We start from the raw sequence: 22,712 nt of genomic DNA on the forward strand, positions 1-22,712 counted from the left end.
GGGGGGGTGGGGGGGGGGGGGGGTGGGGGGGGGGGGGGGTGGGGGGGGGGGGGGGTGGGGGGGGGGGGGGGTGGGGGGGGGGGGGGGTGGGGGGGGGGGGGGGTGGGGGGGGGGGGGGGTGGGGGGGGGGGGGGGTGGGGGGGGGGGGGGGTGGGGGGGGGGGGGGGTGGGGGGGGGGGGGGGTGGGGGGGGGGGGGGGTGGGGGGGGGGGGGGGTGGGGGGGGGGGGGGGTGGGGGGGGGGGGGGGTGGGGGGGGGGGGGGGTGGGGGGGGGGGGGGGTGGGGGGGGGGGGGGGTGGGGGGGGGGGGGGGTGGGGGGGGGGGGGGGTGGGGGGGGGGGGGGGTGGGGGGGGGGGGGGGTGGGGGGGGGGGGGGGTGGGGGGGGGGGGGGGTGGGGGGGGGGGGGGGTGGGGGGGGGGGGGGGTGGGGGGGGGGGGGGGTGGGGGGGGGGGGGGGTGGGGGGGGGGGGGGGTGGGGGGGGGGGGGGGTGGGGGGGGGGGGGGGTGGGGGGGGGGGGGGGTGGGGGGGGGGGGGGGTGGGGGGGGGGGGGGGTGGGGGGGGGGGGGGGTGGGGGGGGGGGGGGGTGGGGGGGGGGGGGGGTGGGGGGGGGGGGGGGTGGGGGGGGGGGGGGGTGGGGGGGGGGGGGGGTGGGGGGGGGGGGGGGTGGGGGGGGGGGGGGGTGGGGGGGGGGGGGGGTGGGGGGGGGGGGGGGTGGGGGGGGGGGGGGGTGGGGGGGGGGGGGGGTGGGGGGGGGGGGGGGTGGGGGGGGGGGGGGGTGGGGGGGGGGGGGGGTGGGGGGGGGGGGGGGTGGGGGGGGGGGGGGGTGGGGGGGGGGGGGGGTGGGGGGGGGGGGGGGTGGGGGGGGGGGGGGGTGGGGGGGGGGGGGGGTGGGGGGGGGGGGGGGTGGGGGGGGGGGGGGGTGGGGGGGGGGGGGGGTGGGGGGGGGGGGGGGTGGGGGGGGGGGGGGGTGGGGGGGGGGGGGGGTGGGGGGGGGGGGGGGTGGGGGGGGGGGGGGGTGGGGGGGGGGGGGGGTGGGGGGGGGGGGGGGTGGGGGGGGGGGGGGGTGGGGGGGGGGGGGGGTGGGGGGGGGGGGGGGTGGGGGGGGGGGGGGGTGGGGGGGGGGGGGGGTGGGGGGGGGGGGGGGTGGGGGGGGGGGGGGGTGGGGGGGGGGGGGGGTGGGGGGGGGGGGGGGTGGGGGGGGGGGGGGGTGGGGGGGGGGGGGGGTGGGGGGGGGGGGGGGTGGGGGGGGGGGGGGGTGGGGGGGGGGGGGGGTGGGGGGGGGGGGGGGTGGGGGGGGGGGGGGGTGGGGGGGGGGGGGGGTGGGGGGGGGGGGGGGTGGGGGGGGGGGGGGGTGGGGGGGGGGGGGGGTGGGGGGGGGGGGGGGTGGGGGGGGGGGGGGGTGGGGGGGGGGGGGGGTGGGGGGGGGGGGGGGTGGGGGGGGGGGGGGGTGGGGGGGGGGGGGGGTGGGGGGGGGGGGGGGTGGGGGGGGGGGGGGGTGGGGGGGGGGGGGGGTGGGGGGGGGGGGGGGTGGGGGGGGGGGGGGGTGGGGGGGGGGGGGGGTGGGGGGGGGGGGGGGTGGGGGGGGGGGGGGGTGGGGGGGGGGGGGGGTGGGGGGGGGGGGGGGTGGGGGGGGGGGGGGGTGGGGGGGGGGGGGGGTGGGGGGGGGGGGGGGTGGGGGGGGGGGGGGGTGGGGGGGGGGGGGGGTGGGGGGGGGGGGGGGTGGGGGGGGGGGGGGGTGGGGGGGGGGGGGGGTGGGGGGGGGGGGGGGTGGGGGGGGGGGGGGGTGGGGGGGGGGGGGGGTGGGGGGGGGGGGGGGTGGGGGGGGGGGGGGGTGGGGGGGGGGGGGGGTGGGGGGGGGGGGGGGTGGGGGGGGGGGGGGGTGGGGGGGGGGGGGGGTGGGGGGGGGGGGGGGTGGGGGGGGGGGGGGGTGGGGGGGGGGGGGGGTGGGGGGGGGGGGGGGTGGGGGGGGGGGGGGGTGGGGGGGGGGGGGGGTGGGGGGGGGGGGGGGTGGGGGGGGGGGGGGGTGGGGGGGGGGGGGGGTGGGGGGGGGGGGGGGTGGGGGGGGGGGGGGGTGGGGGGGGGGGGGGGTGGGGGGGGGGGGGGGTGGGGGGGGGGGGGGGTGGGGGGGGGGGGGGGTGGGGGGGGGGGGGGGTGGGGGGGGGGGGGGGTGGGGGGGGGGGGGGGTGGGGGGGGGGGGGGGTGGGGGGGGGGGGGGGTGGGGGGGGGGGGGGGTGGGGGGGGGGGGGGGTGGGGGGGGGGGGGGGTGGGGGGGGGGGGGGGTGGGGGGGGGGGGGGGTGGGGGGGGGGGGGGGTGGGGGGGGGGGGGGGTGGGGGGGGGGGGGGGTGGGGGGGGGGGGGGGTGGGGGGGGGGGGGGGTGGGGGGGGGGGGGGGTGGGGGGGGGGGGGGGTGGGGGGGGGGGGGGGTGGGGGGGGGGGGGGGTGGGGGGGGGGGGGGGTGGGGGGGGGGGGGGGTGGGGGGGGGGGGGGGTGGGGGGGGGGGGGGGTGGGGGGGGGGGGGGGTGGGGGGGGGGGGGGGTGGGGGGGGGGGGGGGTGGGGGGGGGGGGGGGTGGGGGGGGGGGGGGGTGGGGGGGGGGGGGGGTGGGGGGGGGGGGGGGTGGGGGGGGGGGGGGGTGGGGGGGGGGGGGGGTGGGGGGGGGGGGGGGTGGGGGGGGGGGGGGGTGGGGGGGGGGGGGGGTGGGGGGGGGGGGGGGTGGGGGGGGGGGGGGGTGGGGGGGGGGGGGGGTGGGGGGGGGGGGGGGTGGGGGGGGGGGGGGGTGGGGGGGGGGGGGGGTGGGGGGGGGGGGGGGTGGGGGGGGGGGGGGGTGGGGGGGGGGGGGGGTGGGGGGGGGGGGGGGTGGGGGGGGGGGGGGGTGGGGGGGGGGGGGGGTGGGGGGGGGGGGGGGTGGGGGGGGGGGGGGGTGGGGGGGGGGGGGGGTGGGGGGGGGGGGGGGTGGGGGGGGGGGGGGGTGGGGGGGGGGGGGGGTGGGGGGGGGGGGGGGTGGGGGGGGGGGGGGGTGGGGGGGGGGGGGGGTGGGGGGGGGGGGGGGTGGGGGGGGGGGGGGGTGGGGGGGGGGGGGGGTGGGGGGGGGGGGGGGTGGGGGGGGGGGGGGGTGGGGGGGGGGGGGGGTGGGGGGGGGGGGGGGTGGGGGGGGGGGGGGGTGGGGGGGGGGGGGGGTGGGGGGGGGGGGGGGTGGGGGGGGGGGGGGGTGGGGGGGGGGGGGGGTGGGGGGGGGGGGGGGTGGGGGGGGGGGGGGGTGGGGGGGGGGGGGGGTGGGGGGGGGGGGGGGTGGGGGGGGGGGGGGGTGGGGGGGGGGGGGGGTGGGGGGGGGGGGGGGTGGGGGGGGGGGGGGGTGGGGGGGGGGGGGGGTGGGGGGGGGGGGGGGTGGGGGGGGGGGGGGGTGGGGGGGGGGGGGGGTGGGGGGGGGGGGGGGTGGGGGGGGGGGGGGGTGGGGGGGGGGGGGGGTGGGGGGGGGGGGGGGTGGGGGGGGGGGGGGGTGGGGGGGGGGGGGGGTGGGGGGGGGGGGGGGTGGGGGGGGGGGGGGGTGGGGGGGGGGGGGGGTGGGGGGGGGGGGGGGTGGGGGGGGGGGGGGGTGGGGGGGGGGGGGGGTGGGGGGGGGGGGGGGTGGGGGGGGGGGGGGGTGGGGGGGGGGGGGGGTGGGGGGGGGGGGGGGTGGGGGGGGGGGGGGGTGGGGGGGGGGGGGGGTGGGGGGGGGGGGGGGTGGGGGGGGGGGGGGGTGGGGGGGGGGGGGGGTGGGGGGGGGGGGGGGTGGGGGGGGGGGGGGGTGGGGGGGGGGGGGGGTGGGGGGGGGGGGGGGTGGGGGGGGGGGGGGGTGGGGGGGGGGGGGGGTGGGGGGGGGGGGGGGTGGGGGGGGGGGGGGGTGGGGGGGGGGGGGGGTGGGGGGGGGGGGGGGTGGGGGGGGGGGGGGGTGGGGGGGGGGGGGGGTGGGGGGGGGGGGGGGTGGGGGGGGGGGGGGGTGGGGGGGGGGGGGGGTGGGGGGGGGGGGGGGTGGGGGGGGGGGGGGGTGGGGGGGGGGGGGGGTGGGGGGGGGGGGGGGTGGGGGGGGGGGGGGGTGGGGGGGGGGGGGGGTGGGGGGGGGGGGGGGTGGGGGGGGGGGGGGGTGGGGGGGGGGGGGGGTGGGGGGGGGGGGGGGTGGGGGGGGGGGGGGGTGGGGGGGGGGGGGGGTGGGGGGGGGGGGGGGTGGGGGGGGGGGGGGGTGGGGGGGGGGGGGGGTGGGGGGGGGGGGGGGTGGGGGGGGGGGGGGGTGGGGGGGGGGGGGGGTGGGGGGGGGGGGGGGTGGGGGGGGGGGGGGGTGGGGGGGGGGGGGGGTGGGGGGGGGGGGGGGTGGGGGGGGGGGGGGGTGGGGGGGGGGGGGGGTGGGGGGGGGGGGGGGTGGGGGGGGGGGGGGGTGGGGGGGGGGGGGGGTGGGGGGGGGGGGGGGTGGGGGGGGGGGGGGGTGGGGGGGGGGGGGGGTGGGGGGGGGGGGGGGTGGGGGGGGGGGGGGGTGGGGGGGGGGGGGGGTGGGGGGGGGGGGGGGTGGGGGGGGGGGGGGGTGGGGGGGGGGGGGGGTGGGGGGGGGGGGGGGTGGGGGGGGGGGGGGGTGGGGGGGGGGGGGGGTGGGGGGGGGGGGGGGTGGGGGGGGGGGGGGGTGGGGGGGGGGGGGGGTGGGGGGGGGGGGGGGTGGGGGGGGGGGGGGGTGGGGGGGGGGGGGGGTGGGGGGGGGGGGGGGTGGGGGGGGGGGGGGGTGGGGGGGGGGGGGGGTGGGGGGGGGGGGGGGTGGGGGGGGGGGGGGGTGGGGGGGGGGGGGGGTGGGGGGGGGGGGGGGTGGGGGGGGGGGGGGGTGGGGGGGGGGGGGGGTGGGGGGGGGGGGGGGTGGGGGGGGGGGGGGGTGGGGGGGGGGGGGGGTGGGGGGGGGGGGGGGTGGGGGGGGGGGGGGGTGGGGGGGGGGGGGGGTGGGGGGGGGGGGGGGTGGGGGGGGGGGGGGGTGGGGGGGGGGGGGGGTGGGGGGGGGGGGGGGTGGGGGGGGGGGGGGGTGGGGGGGGGGGGGGGTGGGGGGGGGGGGGGGTGGGGGGGGGGGGGGGTGGGGGGGGGGGGGGGTGGGGGGGGGGGGGGGTGGGGGGGGGGGGGGGTGGGGGGGGGGGGGGGTGGGGGGGGGGGGGGGTGGGGGGGGGGGGGGGTGGGGGGGGGGGGGGGTGGGGGGGGGGGGGGGTGGGGGGGGGGGGGGGTGGGGGGGGGGGGGGGTGGGGGGGGGGGGGGGTGGGGGGGGGGGGGGGTGGGGGGGGGGGGGGGTGGGGGGGGGGGGGGGTGGGGGGGGGGGGGGGTGGGGGGGGGGGGGGGTGGGGGGGGGGGGGGGTGGGGGGGGGGGGGGGTGGGGGGGGGGGGGGGTGGGGGGGGGGGGGGGTGGGGGGGGGGGGGGGTGGGGGGGGGGGGGGGTGGGGGGGGGGGGGGGTGGGGGGGGGGGGGGGTGGGGGGGGGGGGGGGTGGGGGGGGGGGGGGGTGGGGGGGGGGGGGGGTGGGGGGGGGGGGGGGTGGGGGGGGGGGGGGGTGGGGGGGGGGGGGGGTGGGGGGGGGGGGGGGTGGGGGGGGGGGGGGGTGGGGGGGGGGGGGGGTGGGGGGGGGGGGGGGTGGGGGGGGGGGGGGGTGGGGGGGGGGGGGGGTGGGGGGGGGGGGGGGTGGGGGGGGGGGGGGGTGGGGGGGGGGGGGGGTGGGGGGGGGGGGGGGTGGGGGGGGGGGGGGGTGGGGGGGGGGGGGGGTGGGGGGGGGGGGGGGTGGGGGGGGGGGGGGGTGGGGGGGGGGGGGGGTGGGGGGGGGGGGGGGTGGGGGGGGGGGGGGGTGGGGGGGGGGGGGGGTGGGGGGGGGGGGGGGTGGGGGGGGGGGGGGGTGGGGGGGGGGGGGGGTGGGGGGGGGGGGGGGTGGGGGGGGGGGGGGGTGGGGGGGGGGGGGGGTGGGGGGGGGGGGGGGTGGGGGGGGGGGGGGGTGGGGGGGGGGGGGGGTGGGGGGGGGGGGGGGTGGGGGGGGGGGGGGGTGGGGGGGGGGGGGGGTGGGGGGGGGGGGGGGTGGGGGGGGGGGGGGGTGGGGGGGGGGGGGGGTGGGGGGGGGGGGGGGTGGGGGGGGGGGGGGGTGGGGGGGGGGGGGGGTGGGGGGGGGGGGGGGTGGGGGGGGGGGGGGGTGGGGGGGGGGGGGGGTGGGGGGGGGGGGGGGTGGGGGGGGGGGGGGGTGGGGGGGGGGGGGGGTGGGGGGGGGGGGGGGTGGGGGGGGGGGGGGGTGGGGGGGGGGGGGGGTGGGGGGGGGGGGGGGTGGGGGGGGGGGGGGGTGGGGGGGGGGGGGGGTGGGGGGGGGGGGGGGTGGGGGGGGGGGGGGGTGGGGGGGGGGGGGGGTGGGGGGGGGGGGGGGTGGGGGGGGGGGGGGGTGGGGGGGGGGGGGGGTGGGGGGGGGGGGGGGTGGGGGGGGGGGGGGGTGGGGGGGGGGGGGGGTGGGGGGGGGGGGGGGTGGGGGGGGGGGGGGGTGGGGGGGGGGGGGGGTGGGGGGGGGGGGGGGTGGGGGGGGGGGGGGGTGGGGGGGGGGGGGGGTGGGGGGGGGGGGGGGTGGGGGGGGGGGGGGGTGGGGGGGGGGGGGGGTGGGGGGGGGGGGGGGTGGGGGGGGGGGGGGGTGGGGGGGGGGGGGGGTGGGGGGGGGGGGGGGTGGGGGGGGGGGGGGGTGGGGGGGGGGGGGGGTGGGGGGGGGGGGGGGTGGGGGGGGGGGGGGGTGGGGGGGGGGGGGGGTGGGGGGGGGGGGGGGTGGGGGGGGGGGGGGGTGGGGGGGGGGGGGGGTGGGGGGGGGGGGGGGTGGGGGGGGGGGGGGGTGGGGGGGGGGGGGGGTGGGGGGGGGGGGGGGTGGGGGGGGGGGGGGGTGGGGGGGGGGGGGGGTGGGGGGGGGGGGGGGTGGGGGGGGGGGGGGGTGGGGGGGGGGGGGGGTGGGGGGGGGGGGGGGTGGGGGGGGGGGGGGGTGGGGGGGGGGGGGGGTGGGGGGGGGGGGGGGTGGGGGGGGGGGGGGGTGGGGGGGGGGGGGGGTGGGGGGGGGGGGGGGTGGGGGGGGGGGGGGGTGGGGGGGGGGGGGGGTGGGGGGGGGGGGGGGTGGGGGGGGGGGGGGGTGGGGGGGGGGGGGGGTGGGGGGGGGGGGGGGTGGGGGGGGGGGGGGGTGGGGGGGGGGGGGGGTGGGGGGGGGGGGGGGTGGGGGGGGGGGGGGGTGGGGGGGGGGGGGGGTGGGGGGGGGGGGGGGTGGGGGGGGGGGGGGGTGGGGGGGGGGGGGGGTGGGGGGGGGGGGGGGTGGGGGGGGGGGGGGGTGGGGGGGGGGGGGGGTGGGGGGGGGGGGGGGTGGGGGGGGGGGGGGGTGGGGGGGGGGGGGGGTGGGGGGGGGGGGGGGTGGGGGGGGGGGGGGGTGGGGGGGGGGGGGGGTGGGGGGGGGGGGGGGTGGGGGGGGGGGGGGGTGGGGGGGGGGGGGGGTGGGGGGGGGGGGGGGTGGGGGGGGGGGGGGGTGGGGGGGGGGGGGGGTGGGGGGGGGGGGGGGTGGGGGGGGGGGGGGGTGGGGGGGGGGGGGGGTGGGGGGGGGGGGGGGTGGGGGGGGGGGGGGGTGGGGGGGGGGGGGGGTGGGGGGGGGGGGGGGTGGGGGGGGGGGGGGGTGGGGGGGGGGGGGGGTGGGGGGGGGGGGGGGTGGGGGGGGGGGGGGGTGGGGGGGGGGGGGGGTGGGGGGGGGGGGGGGTGGGGGGGGGGGGGGGTGGGGGGGGGGGGGGGTGGGGGGGGGGGGGGGTGGGGGGGGGGGGGGGTGGGGGGGGGGGGGGGTGGGGGGGGGGGGGGGTGGGGGGGGGGGGGGGTGGGGGGGGGGGGGGGTGGGGGGGGGGGGGGGTGGGGGGGGGGGGGGGTGGGGGGGGGGGGGGGTGGGGGGGGGGGGGGGTGGGGGGGGGGGGGGGTGGGGGGGGGGGGGGGTGGGGGGGGGGGGGGGTGGGGGGGGGGGGGGGTGGGGGGGGGGGGGGGTGGGGGGGGGGGGGGGTGGGGGGGGGGGGGGGTGGGGGGGGGGGGGGGTGGGGGGGGGGGGGGGTGGGGGGGGGGGGGGGTGGGGGGGGGGGGGGGTGGGGGGGGGGGGGGGTGGGGGGGGGGGGGGGTGGGGGGGGGGGGGGGTGGGGGGGGGGGGGGGTGGGGGGGGGGGGGGGTGGGGGGGGGGGGGGGTGGGGGGGGGGGGGGGTGGGGGGGGGGGGGGGTGGGGGGGGGGGGGGGTGGGGGGGGGGGGGGGTGGGGGGGGGGGGGGGTGGGGGGGGGGGGGGGTGGGGGGGGGGGGGGGTGGGGGGGGGGGGGGGTGGGGGGGGGGGGGGGTGGGGGGGGGGGGGGGTGGGGGGGGGGGGGGGTGGGGGGGGGGGGGGGTGGGGGGGGGGGGGGGTGGGGGGGGGGGGGGGTGGGGGGGGGGGGGGGTGGGGGGGGGGGGGGGTGGGGGGGGGGGGGGGTGGGGGGGGGGGGGGGTGGGGGGGGGGGGGGGTGGGGGGGGGGGGGGGTGGGGGGGGGGGGGGGTGGGGGGGGGGGGGGGTGGGGGGGGGGGGGGGTGGGGGGGGGGGGGGGTGGGGGGGGGGGGGGGTGGGGGGGGGGGGGGGTGGGGGGGGGGGGGGGTGGGGGGGGGGGGGGGTGGGGGGGGGGGGGGGTGGGGGGGGGGGGGGGTGGGGGGGGGGGGGGGTGGGGGGGGGGGGGGGTGGGGGGGGGGGGGGGTGGGGGGGGGGGGGGGTGGGGGGGGGGGGGGGTGGGGGGGGGGGGGGGTGGGGGGGGGGGGGGGTGGGGGGGGGGGGGGGTGGGGGGGGGGGGGGGTGGGGGGGGGGGGGGGTGGGGGGGGGGGGGGGTGGGGGGGGGGGGGGGTGGGGGGGGGGGGGGGTGGGGGGGGGGGGGGGTGGGGGGGGGGGGGGGTGGGGGGGGGGGGGGGTGGGGGGGGGGGGGGGTGGGGGGGGGGGGGGGTGGGGGGGGGGGGGGGTGGGGGGGGGGGGGGGTGGGGGGGGGGGGGGGTGGGGGGGGGGGGGGGTGGGGGGGGGGGGGGGTGGGGGGGGGGGGGGGTGGGGGGGGGGGGGGGTGGGGGGGGGGGGGGGTGGGGGGGGGGGGGGGTGGGGGGGGGGGGGGGTGGGGGGGGGGGGGGGTGGGGGGGGGGGGGGGTGGGGGGGGGGGGGGGTGGGGGGGGGGGGGGGTGGGGGGGGGGGGGGGTGGGGGGGGGGGGGGGTGGGGGGGGGGGGGGGTGGGGGGGGGGGGGGGTGGGGGGGGGGGGGGGTGGGGGGGGGGGGGGGTGGGGGGGGGGGGGGGTGGGGGGGGGGGGGGGTGGGGGGGGGGGGGGGTGGGGGGGGGGGGGGGTGGGGGGGGGGGGGGGTGGGGGGGGGGGGGGGTGGGGGGGGGGGGGGGTGGGGGGGGGGGGGGGTGGGGGGGGGGGGGGGTGGGGGGGGGGGGGGGTGGGGGGGGGGGGGGGTGGGGGGGGGGGGGGGTGGGGGGGGGGGGGGGTGGGGGGGGGGGGGGGTGGGGGGGGGGGGGGGTGGGGGGGGGGGGGGGTGGGGGGGGGGGGGGGTGGGGGGGGGGGGGGGTGGGGGGGGGGGGGGGTGGGGGGGGGGGGGGGTGGGGGGGGGGGGGGGTGGGGGGGGGGGGGGGTGGGGGGGGGGGGGGGTGGGGGGGGGGGGGGGTGGGGGGGGGGGGGGGTGGGGGGGGGGGGGGGTGGGGGGGGGGGGGGGTGGGGGGGGGGGGGGGTGGGGGGGGGGGGGGGTGGGGGGGGGGGGGGGTGGGGGGGGGGGGGGGTGGGGGGGGGGGGGGGTGGGGGGGGGGGGGGGTGGGGGGGGGGGGGGGTGGGGGGGGGGGGGGGTGGGGGGGGGGGGGGGTGGGGGGGGGGGGGGGTGGGGGGGGGGGGGGGTGGGGGGGGGGGGGGGTGGGGGGGGGGGGGGGTGGGGGGGGGGGGGGGTGGGGGGGGGGGGGGGTGGGGGGGGGGGGGGGTGGGGGGGGGGGGGGGTGGGGGGGGGGGGGGGTGGGGGGGGGGGGGGGTGGGGGGGGGGGGGGGTGGGGGGGGGGGGGGGTGGGGGGGGGGGGGGGTGGGGGGGGGGGGGGGTGGGGGGGGGGGGGGGTGGGGGGGGGGGGGGGTGGGGGGGGGGGGGGGTGGGGGGGGGGGGGGGTGGGGGGGGGGGGGGGTGGGGGGGGGGGGGGGTGGGGGGGGGGGGGGGTGGGGGGGGGGGGGGGTGGGGGGGGGGGGGGGTGGGGGGGGGGGGGGGTGGGGGGGGGGGGGGGTGGGGGGGGGGGGGGGTGGGGGGGGGGGGGGGTGGGGGGGGGGGGGGGTGGGGGGGGGGGGGGGTGGGGGGGGGGGGGGGTGGGGGGGGGGGGGGGTGGGGGGGGGGGGGGGTGGGGGGGGGGGGGGGTGGGGGGGGGGGGGGGTGGGGGGGGGGGGGGGTGGGGGGGGGGGGGGGTGGGGGGGGGGGGGGGTGGGGGGGGGGGGGGGTGGGGGGGGGGGGGGGTGGGGGGGGGGGGGGGTGGGGGGGGGGGGGGGTGGGGGGGGGGGGGGGTGGGGGGGGGGGGGGGTGGGGGGGGGGGGGGGTGGGGGGGGGGGGGGGTGGGGGGGGGGGGGGGTGGGGGGGGGGGGGGGTGGGGGGGGGGGGGGGTGGGGGGGGGGGGGGGTGGGGGGGGGGGGGGGTGGGGGGGGGGGGGGGTGGGGGGGGGGGGGGGTGGGGGGGGGGGGGGGTGGGGGGGGGGGGGGGTGGGGGGGGGGGGGGGTGGGGGGGGGGGGGGGTGGGGGGGGGGGGGGGTGGGGGGGGGGGGGGGTGGGGGGGGGGGGGGGTGGGGGGGGGGGGGGGTGGGGGGGGGGGGGGGTGGGGGGGGGGGGGGGTGGGGGGGGGGGGGGGTGGGGGGGGGGGGGGGTGGGGGGGGGGGGGGGTGGGGGGGGGGGGGGGTGGGGGGGGGGGGGGGTGGGGGGGGGGGGGGGTGGGGGGGGGGGGGGGTGGGGGGGGGGGGGGGTGGGGGGGGGGGGGGGTGGGGGGGGGGGGGGGTGGGGGGGGGGGGGGGTGGGGGGGGGGGGGGGTGGGGGGGGGGGGGGGTGGGGGGGGGGGGGGGTGGGGGGGGGGGGGGGTGGGGGGGGGGGGGGGTGGGGGGGGGGGGGGGTGGGGGGGGGGGGGGGTGGGGGGGGGGGGGGGTGGGGGGGGGGGGGGGTGGGGGGGGGGGGGGGTGGGGGGGGGGGGGGGTGGGGGGGGGGGGGGGTGGGGGGGGGGGGGGGTGGGGGGGGGGGGGGGTGGGGGGGGGGGGGGGTGGGGGGGGGGGGGGGTGGGGGGGGGGGGGGGTGGGGGGGGGGGGGGGTGGGGGGGGGGGGGGGTGGGGGGGGGGGGGGGTGGGGGGGGGGGGGGGTGGGGGGGGGGGGGGGTGGGGGGGGGGGGGGGTGGGGGGGGGGGGGGGTGGGGGGGGGGGGGGGTGGGGGGGGGGGGGGGTGGGGGGGGGGGGGGGTGGGGGGGGGGGGGGGTGGGGGGGGGGGGGGGTGGGGGGGGGGGGGGGTGGGGGGGGGGGGGGGTGGGGGGGGGGGGGGGTGGGGGGGGGGGGGGGTGGGGGGGGGGGGGGGTGGGGGGGGGGGGGGGTGGGGGGGGGGGGGGGTGGGGGGGGGGGGGGGTGGGGGGGGGGGGGGGTGGGGGGGGGGGGGGGTGGGGGGGGGGGGGGGTGGGGGGGGGGGGGGGTGGGGGGGGGGGGGGGTGGGGGGGGGGGGGGGTGGGGGGGGGGGGGGGTGGGGGGGGGGGGGGGTGGGGGGGGGGGGGGGTGGGGGGGGGGGGGGGTGGGGGGGGGGGGGGGTGGGGGGGGGGGGGGGTGGGGGGGGGGGGGGGTGGGGGGGGGGGGGGGTGGGGGGGGGGGGGGGTGGGGGGGGGGGGGGGTGGGGGGGGGGGGGGGTGGGGGGGGGGGGGGGTGGGGGGGGGGGGGGGTGGGGGGGGGGGGGGGTGGGGGGGGGGGGGGGTGGGGGGGGGGGGGGGTGGGGGGGGGGGGGGGTGGGGGGGGGGGGGGGTGGGGGGGGGGGGGGGTGGGGGGGGGGGGGGGTGGGGGGGGGGGGGGGTGGGGGGGGGGGGGGGTGGGGGGGGGGGGGGGTGGGGGGGGGGGGGGGTGGGGGGGGGGGGGGGTGGGGGGGGGGGGGGGTGGGGGGGGGGGGGGGTGGGGGGGGGGGGGGGTGGGGGGGGGGGGGGGTGGGGGGGGGGGGGGGTGGGGGGGGGGGGGGGTGGGGGGGGGGGGGGGTGGGGGGGGGGGGGGGTGGGGGGGGGGGGGGGTGGGGGGGGGGGGGGGTGGGGGGGGGGGGGGGTGGGGGGGGGGGGGGGTGGGGGGGGGGGGGGGTGGGGGGGGGGGGGGGTGGGGGGGGGGGGGGGTGGGGGGGGGGGGGGGTGGGGGGGGGGGGGGGTGGGGGGGGGGGGGGGTGGGGGGGGGGGGGGGTGGGGGGGGGGGGGGGTGGGGGGGGGGGGGGGTGGGGGGGGGGGGGGGTGGGGGGGGGGGGGGGTGGGGGGGGGGGGGGGTGGGGGGGGGGGGGGGTGGGGGGGGGGGGGGGTGGGGGGGGGGGGGGGTGGGGGGGGGGGGGGGTGGGGGGGGGGGGGGGTGGGGGGGGGGGGGGGTGGGGGGGGGGGGGGGTGGGGGGGGGGGGGGGTGGGGGGGGGGGGGGGTGGGGGGGGGGGGGGGTGGGGGGGGGGGGGGGTGGGGGGGGGGGGGGGTGGGGGGGGGGGGGGGTGGGGGGGGGGGGGGGTGGGGGGGGGGGGGGGTGGGGGGGGGGGGGGGTGGGGGGGGGGGGGGGTGGGGGGGGGGGGGGGTGGGGGGGGGGGGGGGTGGGGGGGGGGGGGGGTGGGGGGGGGGGGGGGTGGGGGGGGGGGGGGGTGGGGGGGGGGGGGGGTGGGGGGGGGGGGGGGTGGGGGGGGGGGGGGGTGGGGGGGGGGGGGGGTGGGGGGGGGGGGGGGTGGGGGGGGGGGGGGGTGGGGGGGGGGGGGGGTGGGGGGGGGGGGGGGTGGGGGGGGGGGGGGGTGGGGGGGGGGGGGGGTGGGGGGGGGGGGGGGTGGGGGGGGGGGGGGGTGGGGGGGGGGGGGGGTGGGGGGGGGGGGGGGTGGGGGGGGGGGGGGGTGGGGGGGGGGGGGGGTGGGGGGGGGGGGGGGTGGGGGGGGGGGGGGGTGGGGGGGGGGGGGGGTGGGGGGGGGGGGGGGTGGGGGGGGGGGGGGGTGGGGGGGGGGGGGGGTGGGGGGGGGGGGGGGTGGGGGGGGGGGGGGGTGGGGGGGGGGGGGGGTGGGGGGGGGGGGGGGTGGGGGGGGGGGGGGGTGGGGGGGGGGGGGGGTGGGGGGGGGGGGGGGTGGGGGGGGGGGGGGGTGGGGGGGGGGGGGGGTGGGGGGGGGGGGGGGTGGGGGGGGGGGGGGGTGGGGGGGGGGGGGGGTGGGGGGGGGGGGGGGTGGGGGGGGGGGGGGGTGGGGGGGGGGGGGGGTGGGGGGGGGGGGGGGTGGGGGGGGGGGGGGGTGGGGGGGGGGGGGGGTGGGGGGGGGGGGGGGTGGGGGGGGGGGGGGGTGGGGGGGGGGGGGGGTGGGGGGGGGGGGGGGTGGGGGGGGGGGGGGGTGGGGGGGGGGGGGGGTGGGGGGGGGGGGGGGTGGGGGGGGGGGGGGGTGGGGGGGGGGGGGGGTGGGGGGGGGGGGGGGTGGGGGGGGGGGGGGGTGGGGGGGGGGGGGGGTGGGGGGGGGGGGGGGTGGGGGGGGGGGGGGGTGGGGGGGGGGGGGGGTGGGGGGGGGGGGGGGTGGGGGGGGGGGGGGGTGGGGGGGGGGGGGGGTGGGGGGGGGGGGGGGTGGGGGGGGGGGGGGGTGGGGGGGGGGGGGGGTGGGGGGGGGGGGGGGTGGGGGGGGGGGGGGGTGGGGGGGGGGGGGGGTGGGGGGGGGGGGGGGTGGGGGGGGGGGGGGGTGGGGGGGGGGGGGGGTGGGGGGGGGGGGGGGTGGGGGGGGGGGGGGGTGGGGGGGGGGGGGGGTGGGGGGGGGGGGGGGTGGGGGGGGGGGGGGGTGGGGGGGGGGGGGGGTGGGGGGGGGGGGGGGTGGGGGGGGGGGGGGGTGGGGGGGGGGGGGGGTGGGGGGGGGGGGGGGTGGGGGGGGGGGGGGGTGGGGGGGGGGGGGGGTGGGGGGGGGGGGGGGTGGGGGGGGGGGGGGGTGGGGGGGGGGGGGGGTGGGGGGGGGGGGGGGTGGGGGGGGGGGGGGGTGGGGGGGGGGGGGGGTGGGGGGGGGGGGGGGTGGGGGGGGGGGGGGGTGGGGGGGGGGGGGGGTGGGGGGGGGGGGGGGTGGGGGGGGGGGGGGGTGGGGGGGGGGGGGGGTGGGGGGGGGGGGGGGTGGGGGGGGGGGGGGGTGGGGGGGGGGGGGGGTGGGGGGGGGGGGGGGTGGGGGGGGGGGGGGGTGGGGGGGGGGGGGGGTGGGGGGGGGGGGGGGTGGGGGGGGGGGGGGGTGGGGGGGGGGGGGGGTGGGGGGGGGGGGGGGTGGGGGGGGGGGGGGGTGGGGGGGGGGGGGGGTGGGGGGGGGGGGGGGTGGGGGGGGGGGGGGGTGGGGGGGGGGGGGGGTGGGGGGGGGGGGGGGTGGGGGGGGGGGGGGGTGGGGGGGGGGGGGGGTGGGGGGGGGGGGGGGTGGGGGGGGGGGGGGGTGGGGGGGGGGGGGGGTGGGGGGGGGGGGGGGTGGGGGGGGGGGGGGGTGGGGGGGGGGGGGGGTGGGGGGGGGGGGGGGTGGGGGGGGGGGGGGGTGGGGGGGGGGGGGGGTGGGGGGGGGGGGGGGTGGGGGGGGGGGGGGGTGGGGGGGGGGGGGGGTGGGGGGGGGGGGGGGTGGGGGGGGGGGGGGGTGGGGGGGGGGGGGGGTGGGGGGGGGGGGGGGTGGGGGGGGGGGGGGGTGGGGGGGGGGGGGGGTGGGGGGGGGGGGGGGTGGGGGGGGGGGGGGGTGGGGGGGGGGGGGGGTGGGGGGGGGGGGGGGTGGGGGGGGGGGGGGGTGGGGGGGGGGGGGGGTGGGGGGGGGGGGGGGTGGGGGGGGGGGGGGGTGGGGGGGGGGGGGGGTGGGGGGGGGGGGGGGTGGGGGGGGGGGGGGGTGGGGGGGGGGGGGGGTGGGGGGGGGGGGGGGTGGGGGGGGGGGGGGGTGGGGGGGGGGGGGGGTGGGGGGGGGGGGGGGTGGGGGGGGGGGGGGGTGGGGGGGGGGGGGGGTGGGGGGGGGGGGGGGTGGGGGGGGGGGGGGGTGGGGGGGGGGGGGGGTGGGGGGGGGGGGGGGTGGGGGGGGGGGGGGGTGGGGGGGGGGGGGGGTGGGGGGGGGGGGGGGTGGGGGGGGGGGGGGGTGGGGGGGGGGGGGGGTGGGGGGGGGGGGGGGTGGGGGGGGGGGGGGGTGGGGGGGGGGGGGGGTGGGGGGGGGGGGGGGTGGGGGGGGGGGGGGGTGGGGGGGGGGGGGGGTGGGGGGGGGGGGGGGTGGGGGGGGGGGGGGGTGGGGGGGGGGGGGGGTGGGGGGGGGGGGGGGTGGGGGGGGGGGGGGGTGGGGGGGGGGGGGGGTGGGGGGGGGGGGGGGTGGGGGGGGGGGGGGGTGGGGGGGGGGGGGGGTGGGGGGGGGGGGGGGTGGGGGGGGGGGGGGGTGGGGGGGGGGGGGGGTGGGGGGGGGGGGGGGTGGGGGGGGGGGGGGGTGGGGGGGGGGGGGGGTGGGGGGGGGGGGGGGTGGGGGGGGGGGGGGGTGGGGGGGGGGGGGGGTGGGGGGGGGGGGGGGTGGGGGGGGGGGGGGGTGGGGGGGGGGGGGGGTGGGGGGGGGGGGGGGTGGGGGGGGGGGGGGGTGGGGGGGGGGGGGGGTGGGGGGGGGGGGGGGTGGGGGGGGGGGGGGGTGGGGGGGGGGGGGGGTGGGGGGGGGGGGGGGTGGGGGGGGGGGGGGGTGGGGGGGGGGGGGGGTGGGGGGGGGGGGGGGTGGGGGGGGGGGGGGGTGGGGGGGGGGGGGGGTGGGGGGGGGGGGGGGTGGGGGGGGGGGGGGGTGGGGGGGGGGGGGGGTGGGGGGGGGGGGGGGTGGGGGGGGGGGGGGGTGGGGGGGGGGGGGGGTGGGGGGGGGGGGGGGTGGGGGGGGGGGGGGGTGGGGGGGGGGGGGGGTGGGGGGGGGGGGGGGTGGGGGGGGGGGGGGGTGGGGGGGGGGGGGGGTGGGGGGGGGGGGGGGTGGGGGGGGGGGGGGGTGGGGGGGGGGGGGGGTGGGGGGGGGGGGGGGTGGGGGGGGGGGGGGGTGGGGGGGGGGGGGGGAGGGGGGGGGGGGGGGTGGGGGGGGGGGGGGGAGAGGAGAGAGGGGGGGGGGGGGGGGGAGGGGGGGGGGGGGGGCGGGGGGGGGGGGGGGGGGGGGGGGGGGGGGGCGGGGGGGGGGGGGGGCCGGGGGGGGGGGGGGTGGGGGGGGGGGGGGGGGGCCGCGAGCCGGCGGGGGGGGGGGGGGGGGCGGGGGGGGGGGGGGGACCTCTCAGTCTAGGAGCCAGTTTATACATGCTTGTATGTCACTTGATGACTGCCACATTAAGTAATTACATGCAAGGATGGGCACAGACATCACATTGCGAACAGATTTTCCATGTTGCCTCCACTGCAACTGAGTTCACACTTTCAATCGCTGGACATATGATGGTCAGATTGTGTGAACTAGACCCATCACTTATTAAAAACAAGCTTAAATGTTGAAAGCAGACCAAATAGTATTTATGGGCTGATATACTCATGGTAAATAATGCCTGACTTGGAACCATGCTAGAATTTTCAGAGGAATCTCAAGCTGCATCCTTGAACACCTTAGCCAGAAGTTCTTGATGGTAACACTAAGTCCCCTATGTAGGCTGAGTAGGTTTCCTCTCTCCCATGAATGATCTTATTCAAGATCCCTGATAAGCTTCTTAGAACTGCCAGGGTTCTTCTAGAACAGACTTTGGGAACCACTGCCCTACACTAATAGCTTCCAGACTCAGACACATATAGGAAGTCTTACGTAATGAGCATCTTGGCTCCAGCTTCTCCTCTTCTTTCGTAATCGCCAGGATCCTCTCGCACAGTCAGACCATAAGTCCCAAAGGAAAGCCCAAGGATATTGCAGATAACTATCAGTAGTACAACAGTGCACGCAACAACACCTGCAATCCACCTAAGAATAACACAAACAGAATAGGAAATCATTAGCAATATTTGCGGCTAGATGCTATATGGGAGTTCTATCTAAAGTGTTATACTATATGGGAGTTCTATGAATGAGTTCCCAAGTAGGTTTCTTCAAAGCTGAGGTATGAGTCGCTGACTGGGATCAGGGCCAGAAGGTTTAAGCCTTTCCCTGAGCCCGTTTTCCCTGACCTGAAAATGGCCTTGTGGAGTTTTTTGCTTTTTTGGCTGCTGTCTGACCAGTTTGAATGAAAAGATGTTGCCGAATGGGAGTACAATGGTAGGAATTTCCTTATTTCCGTCATTTGTAAGATGAATGAGTTTAGAAAATGTTATGATTCAGTGAATGTCTGACATCTGGTGAATGTCACAGGTGATGCTGATTATCCTGGGAAAATCCTGTGAACGTTTAAAAACTCTGAGGCATATCAGCGAATGGTAACAGTTACTTTATGGGACCTGTCAGTATTCACTGGGATTATGTCCAAAAATGAAGGGCCCACATCACTGTTCTGACATGCATTAAATTCATTTGGGATTGGCAAAGTTCAGATGAAGGTCAAAATCTAACACATTTGCTTTACATGTGCAGCCCATCCAGTCTCCATATACCTTTTCCCCTTCCACACTACTAACAAAAACTCCATGTTCTGTCAGAGCTAGCGTTGTTGAACAAGCTTCAACAAAAACAGTCAGCTTACAGACTGTGGCTTGCACAGTGAATTTTGTGTCCAGGAAGCTGCATTTTGCAGGTAACATGCCAACACCTGAGGTCCAGATCAATGAGCGCAAAGTCTCAGAGGTGGTCAATTCTACCTGTATCTTTCGTAACGCTTCACCTCCTTGAAGTAAGCGTGACTCATATTCTCTGCCTTCACCAGAGTATCATATATGGGACGAGTATGATGTGAAATTGGAAAGCTGTCTGCAATAGATTGAACTTTCTTCGTAGCCTTATCCATTTCTTTCTTTAGGTCTGCAAGGTAAACATCAAACAGGAGAGACAGGCATTATGGCTAATTCACCTTTTACTCATTGGTTTGTGATGTTTCTCTTCCTCCCACCCATACCTTCCTCAGATGTCATGCCTTCTTAACATTGCAAGCTTGTAAACATGGACCATGTCTAGTTATTTTTCCAAAGTTCAGTGGCTAGCTCAGGACAGAAAAACACACAGTGCATCAAGTAGTCATCAGTTGAGTCCCTGCCATCTTCATTTTTTAAAAAGAGAAATGGAGCAGCAAGTCTTAAGAACAACCAGGAATTCCCAACTTTTCTGAGCATATGGACACATCTGAATTTTGAGAATAAGTTGTGTGTACCCCCCCCCCCCCAATGGTTGCTGGGGAGGAGTGTACGGCCAACCAAAAAATGGCTGCCATGGGGGTACAAAATGTTAAAAAGTTCCAAGCCAAAAAAATTTCTGTGGTGGAGACACTTGTCTAAAAACGGGTACACCCTACAGATAGAAAAATGGTGCTTGCTGAGTTCTTCTGAAGCCTGTAAGATACAGGAGAGCCAGAACTGGGACTTTGCTTTGGGGAGTAAGGCACTAGGAACCACACTGGCAGGCATCATGTTGGAAATTTTTGGGAAAGGTCATTCTGAGAACCAGAAAAGCCGCTGCCAGCTGAAGCAAAGTGGCAGAACTAGATGGACCAACTCTGTATAAAGCAGCTTTTTATGTTCCAGTAGGTGCTTAATAAATATTCAGTGTTCTTGTCATTATCTGGCATGCTTTTATCATCTGTCAGTGTAGCAAGCAACTAATATGAGTCACTAACAGCCCAATCCAGGGTGGGGGGAGGGAGTAGACTTGTGGAGGCAGAGCAGGCCTGCGCTCCCTGGGGCACTTACACCAACAGAGGAGAAAATATGCCGGTCGTCAGATGCCACAGCCCTCCAGGACACCTCGACTCGGCATGCTGCATCAGTGCTCCTGTGCCACAGCTGGCCCCCTCGGTGCAGTGTGAGCATGGTGGAAGCATTCCGGGGGTGGAGTCAACATTAGTCAACTTTCACCCGGACTTTGCTGCTGGGAATGCAGTGCCCAGGGCCTTGGACTTATGCCATCTTGCTAGACAAAGGACCTTTCCACATTCTTCTTCTCCTATTTTGTGTATTCCTGTTGCTTTGTTGGGGAGTGGGGATGGCAATCTGTTCCTAGTGTGTTTTGCTCCCTCTAGTGGTCAATATGATATGACATCACTTTATGTCCAGCATACCTCCCCACAGATGTAAATTGCAGGTTTTGGTGCAAAAAATAGAGACATGTAAACATCATATTGACCACAAGAAAGAGCAAAACATGTGCAGAGCAGAAACACTCCCCACAAAAAGCAACAGGAACACACAAGAAACTAAAAGGAACATGTGGAAAAGCCCAAAGTCACTGAATATATCAATTCCTAAAGGCAGAAAGTTTGAAAGCCACTAGTTTCAGGAATAGAACAGAAAGTACCAGAATTTAGTGTAAGTATAGAATTCTACACATTAGTATAATTCATAGACTATGCACAGGAGCAGCAGTGGCATAGTGGTTAAGAGCAGGTGTACTCTAATCTGGAGGAACCGGGTTTGATTCCCCACTCTGCCGCTTGAACTGTGGAGGCTTATCTGGGGAATTCAGATTAGCCTGTACACTCCAACACACGCCAGCTGGGTGACCTTGGGCTAGTCACAGTTCTTCTGAGCTCTCTCAGCCCCATCTACCTGACAGGGTGATTGTTGTGAGGGGGGAAAAGAAAGGAGTTTGTAAGCCTATTTGAGTCTCCTACAGGAGAGAAAGAAGGGATATAAATCCAACTCTTCTTCTTCTCCTCCTCCTCCTTCTTCTTCACAGTTCTGCTCAAACCTGCTGAGAAGGCACAATGCAGATCTGGAAGCCTTTCCCAGTAATCGTAAGCACATGGATACTTTTCCTTTTACTTAAAAGGAAAGGAAATGCTGAAACGTGTTCACTTATCTTAAAAACCTTTTCACATGTTCTGGGGAGAGCACTGATGCTAAAAATAGATATGAGAGCCAAGCCCCAATTCAGTTAAGCTATGCCTACATAAATTTCTCTATCTGCAAAATCTGGACCTGCAATCAATGTGTAACTCTAAAAGTGTTTGACTCACCTTGGACAACATTAGCCATCTTCACTGACACTCGTTCTGGGAAAGAGTTGAAACTGTGGTTGGCCTAGAAGTACAGAAACCAATTTTTACATCCCCAGTTGGACCAGATGTGAATCTCACTGAAGAGGGAGTAGAAGTTTCTTCTCTGCCTTCAGTATTGTAAATACTTACCTGGTAAATCATTTCTGAAAAGTTTGCTTTTGGAAGTCCATGCAAATTCTTCAAAACCCTTTCCACTGAAGGTACCTGAGAGAGAAAAAATATTTTATAGAACATTACTGGGTGGACATATGGAACAAAATTAACATGTGCATATTTAAACTAATCAACATATTCATGAGACTGAATAGTAATTTTGTTTCCCCAACCCTCAGGAAAGATGGTAATCTCAGAGCTTCATAGGCGATTCCCGCAATGTCAGTCTCATAGAAAAAGTTGGGTATCCCGACCGGCAGCCTGTATCCAGACACAGAACATAATTTTCCTGCATTCCTTGTTGATCCTGCTGTCCCTTCTGACCATCGGAAAGAGCATTCCCAAGGAGGAAATGAGCATTTCCACATGGAGGATTAACTTTGCAAGCTGGGAGCAGGGCTGGAGCGGGGAGAGACAAAGGGATGAAATTGCTCTCTAGCAGAGGGGAGGCAATAATTTCATTCCCTTGTCCCTTCTGACTTCAGCCCCCTAATTAATACAACTATTCATCTATGCATTTATCACAACCCCAGGAATGATCTTTCTGGGGATCAAAGTGAGGGCTACCTGAACTGAGGGGAACATGGGAAAACTCAGCCTGCCTTTTATGTATGGATGGTTAGATAGAAGCCCATGTGGTATGGTGGTAAGAGCAGTGAATTCTAATCTGGAGAACCAGGTTTGATTCCCCACTCCTCCACATGACCAGTAGACTCTAATCTGGGGAAGGGGATGTGTTTATGTGTGTGTATATGTGTGTATTTGTGTTCTAGACTCATAGTTGTTGTCCACCACATGTATGGTTCGCATGTTTAAGGATACATATGTTTTAAATATTTTCATTAAAATTGAGTTTTTAATCCTGTATTAGAGCCAGACAGGGGTATTGTTTGCTATTGACATTTATACTGTCTCAGGCTCTGCTTTGTATTTTATTTAATTTGAACAGGATTCGTTTCCCAGCTCCTGTATATAAAGCCTGCTGGGTGACCTTGGGCTAGATACATTTCCTCTCAGAACTCTCTCAGCCCCACATATCTCACAAGGTGCCTGTCTGAGACTTCTTAAAGGCGGTGAAAAGTGGGGTATAAAAACCAACTCTTCTTCATCTTGTACTAGGGTATGCGAGCTACTGCTGATGTCCAAATTACATGCAATGACCAGTTGTGGTTGAGGACAAAAGTTTGTACTTCTTTAAAGAAGTCCTACAATTATTAGCCTGGACAGAGATTTGCTCTTCCTCTTGACTACTATTCTAAAAGGAGGAAGGTCATACAGATAGAAAACCAGAACAATTGAGGGGGACCAAATCAGGCACAATGGAGGATACTGTTTCCTGAAGTTGTTTTAAAAAAATCTTTACAGAAATGGCAGGAAGCAAGTTGATGTGAGGATGTGTTTGGGATGGGCTGCTTAATCCTTTCAGTTTGGGCCTTTACTACCTTTCCCCATGTGGACAATCATACATACATTCCAAAGGGGAAGAGTTATATGACCACACATGCATACACCATTGCTGTTCCAATGAAATTCTGAGTACCCACATGTCATGTAGCTATGCCCAAAAACATGGAGGGTGAACTAAACTCCTGGGAATACAGACTATTTGACAGTGGAATATACTGCTTCGGAGGGTAGTGGAGTCGTCGTCTTTGGAGATTTTTAAACAGAGGCTGGATGGCCATTCTATTAGGAGTGCTTTGATTGTGTGTTCCTGCATGGGAGGGGGTTGGACTGGATGGTCCGTCTGGTCTCTTCCTCCTCTATGATTCTATAAAATGAAACATGACAAGCTTGCAAATCTGGACACCTCCTGAGATATGCATATTAGATAAAGGAATATCAATGACTGAACCCAGTTTTCCACATATGCTGAGGAGAAGCAAGAAAAAACATCCTTCCCAGCTGCATCCTAGTCTGGGCAAACAACCCATGTGTGAGGGATCTCTCTTAGAAGGCCAGGACCTGTAGCTGCAGTCTCCAGTATAGAGCCCTTTAATATACTCACGTTGTAGTAGTTCACACCCAGTTCCAAGCCCTGGGCTCTGCTCAAGGCACCATCACAGTAGTTGCAGCGTGAATCCTCCAGAAGAGAGATTATATTTTGCTTCCGCTCTCTCAGTGTAGATTCCAGCTCATCTTGGTACTCGGTCAGTCTCTGGACAGTCTTCTTGATAATCTGCAAATGGTGCAGGGAGTTCTGTAGGTCTTAAAAGAGAAATCCACACTCATTGCTCTGTATTATGAATTCTGTGCAAAGCAAAAGAGACCCCACA

The 22,712-nt window shown here is 79.8% G+C and overlaps 1 protein-coding gene across 1 annotated transcript in view; it reads right to left on the bottom strand.

The window, feature by feature from the left end:
* Nucleotides 1-22,712, bottom strand: part of PROM2 (prominin 2) — a 66,088-nt gene that overhangs the window by 16,763 nt on the left and 26,613 nt on the right. The window contains exons 7-11 of the mRNA XM_048512122.1: nt 22,445-22,644; nt 20,413-20,487; nt 20,242-20,305; nt 17,936-18,095; nt 16,956-17,108 (exon numbers count right to left, since the gene is read on the bottom strand). Coding sequence (XP_048368079.1) covers nt 16,956-17,108; nt 17,936-18,095; nt 20,242-20,305; nt 20,413-20,487; nt 22,445-22,644 — 652 coding nt within the window. The remainder of the gene's footprint in view (nt 1-16,955; nt 17,109-17,935; nt 18,096-20,241; nt 20,306-20,412; nt 20,488-22,444; nt 22,645-22,712) is intronic.

Source organism: Sphaerodactylus townsendi, linkage group LG12 (genome assembly GCF_021028975.2).
Source record: "Sphaerodactylus townsendi isolate TG3544 linkage group LG12, MPM_Stown_v2.3, whole genome shotgun sequence".
Taxonomy (NCBI): domain Eukaryota; kingdom Metazoa; phylum Chordata; class Lepidosauria; order Squamata; family Sphaerodactylidae; genus Sphaerodactylus; species Sphaerodactylus townsendi.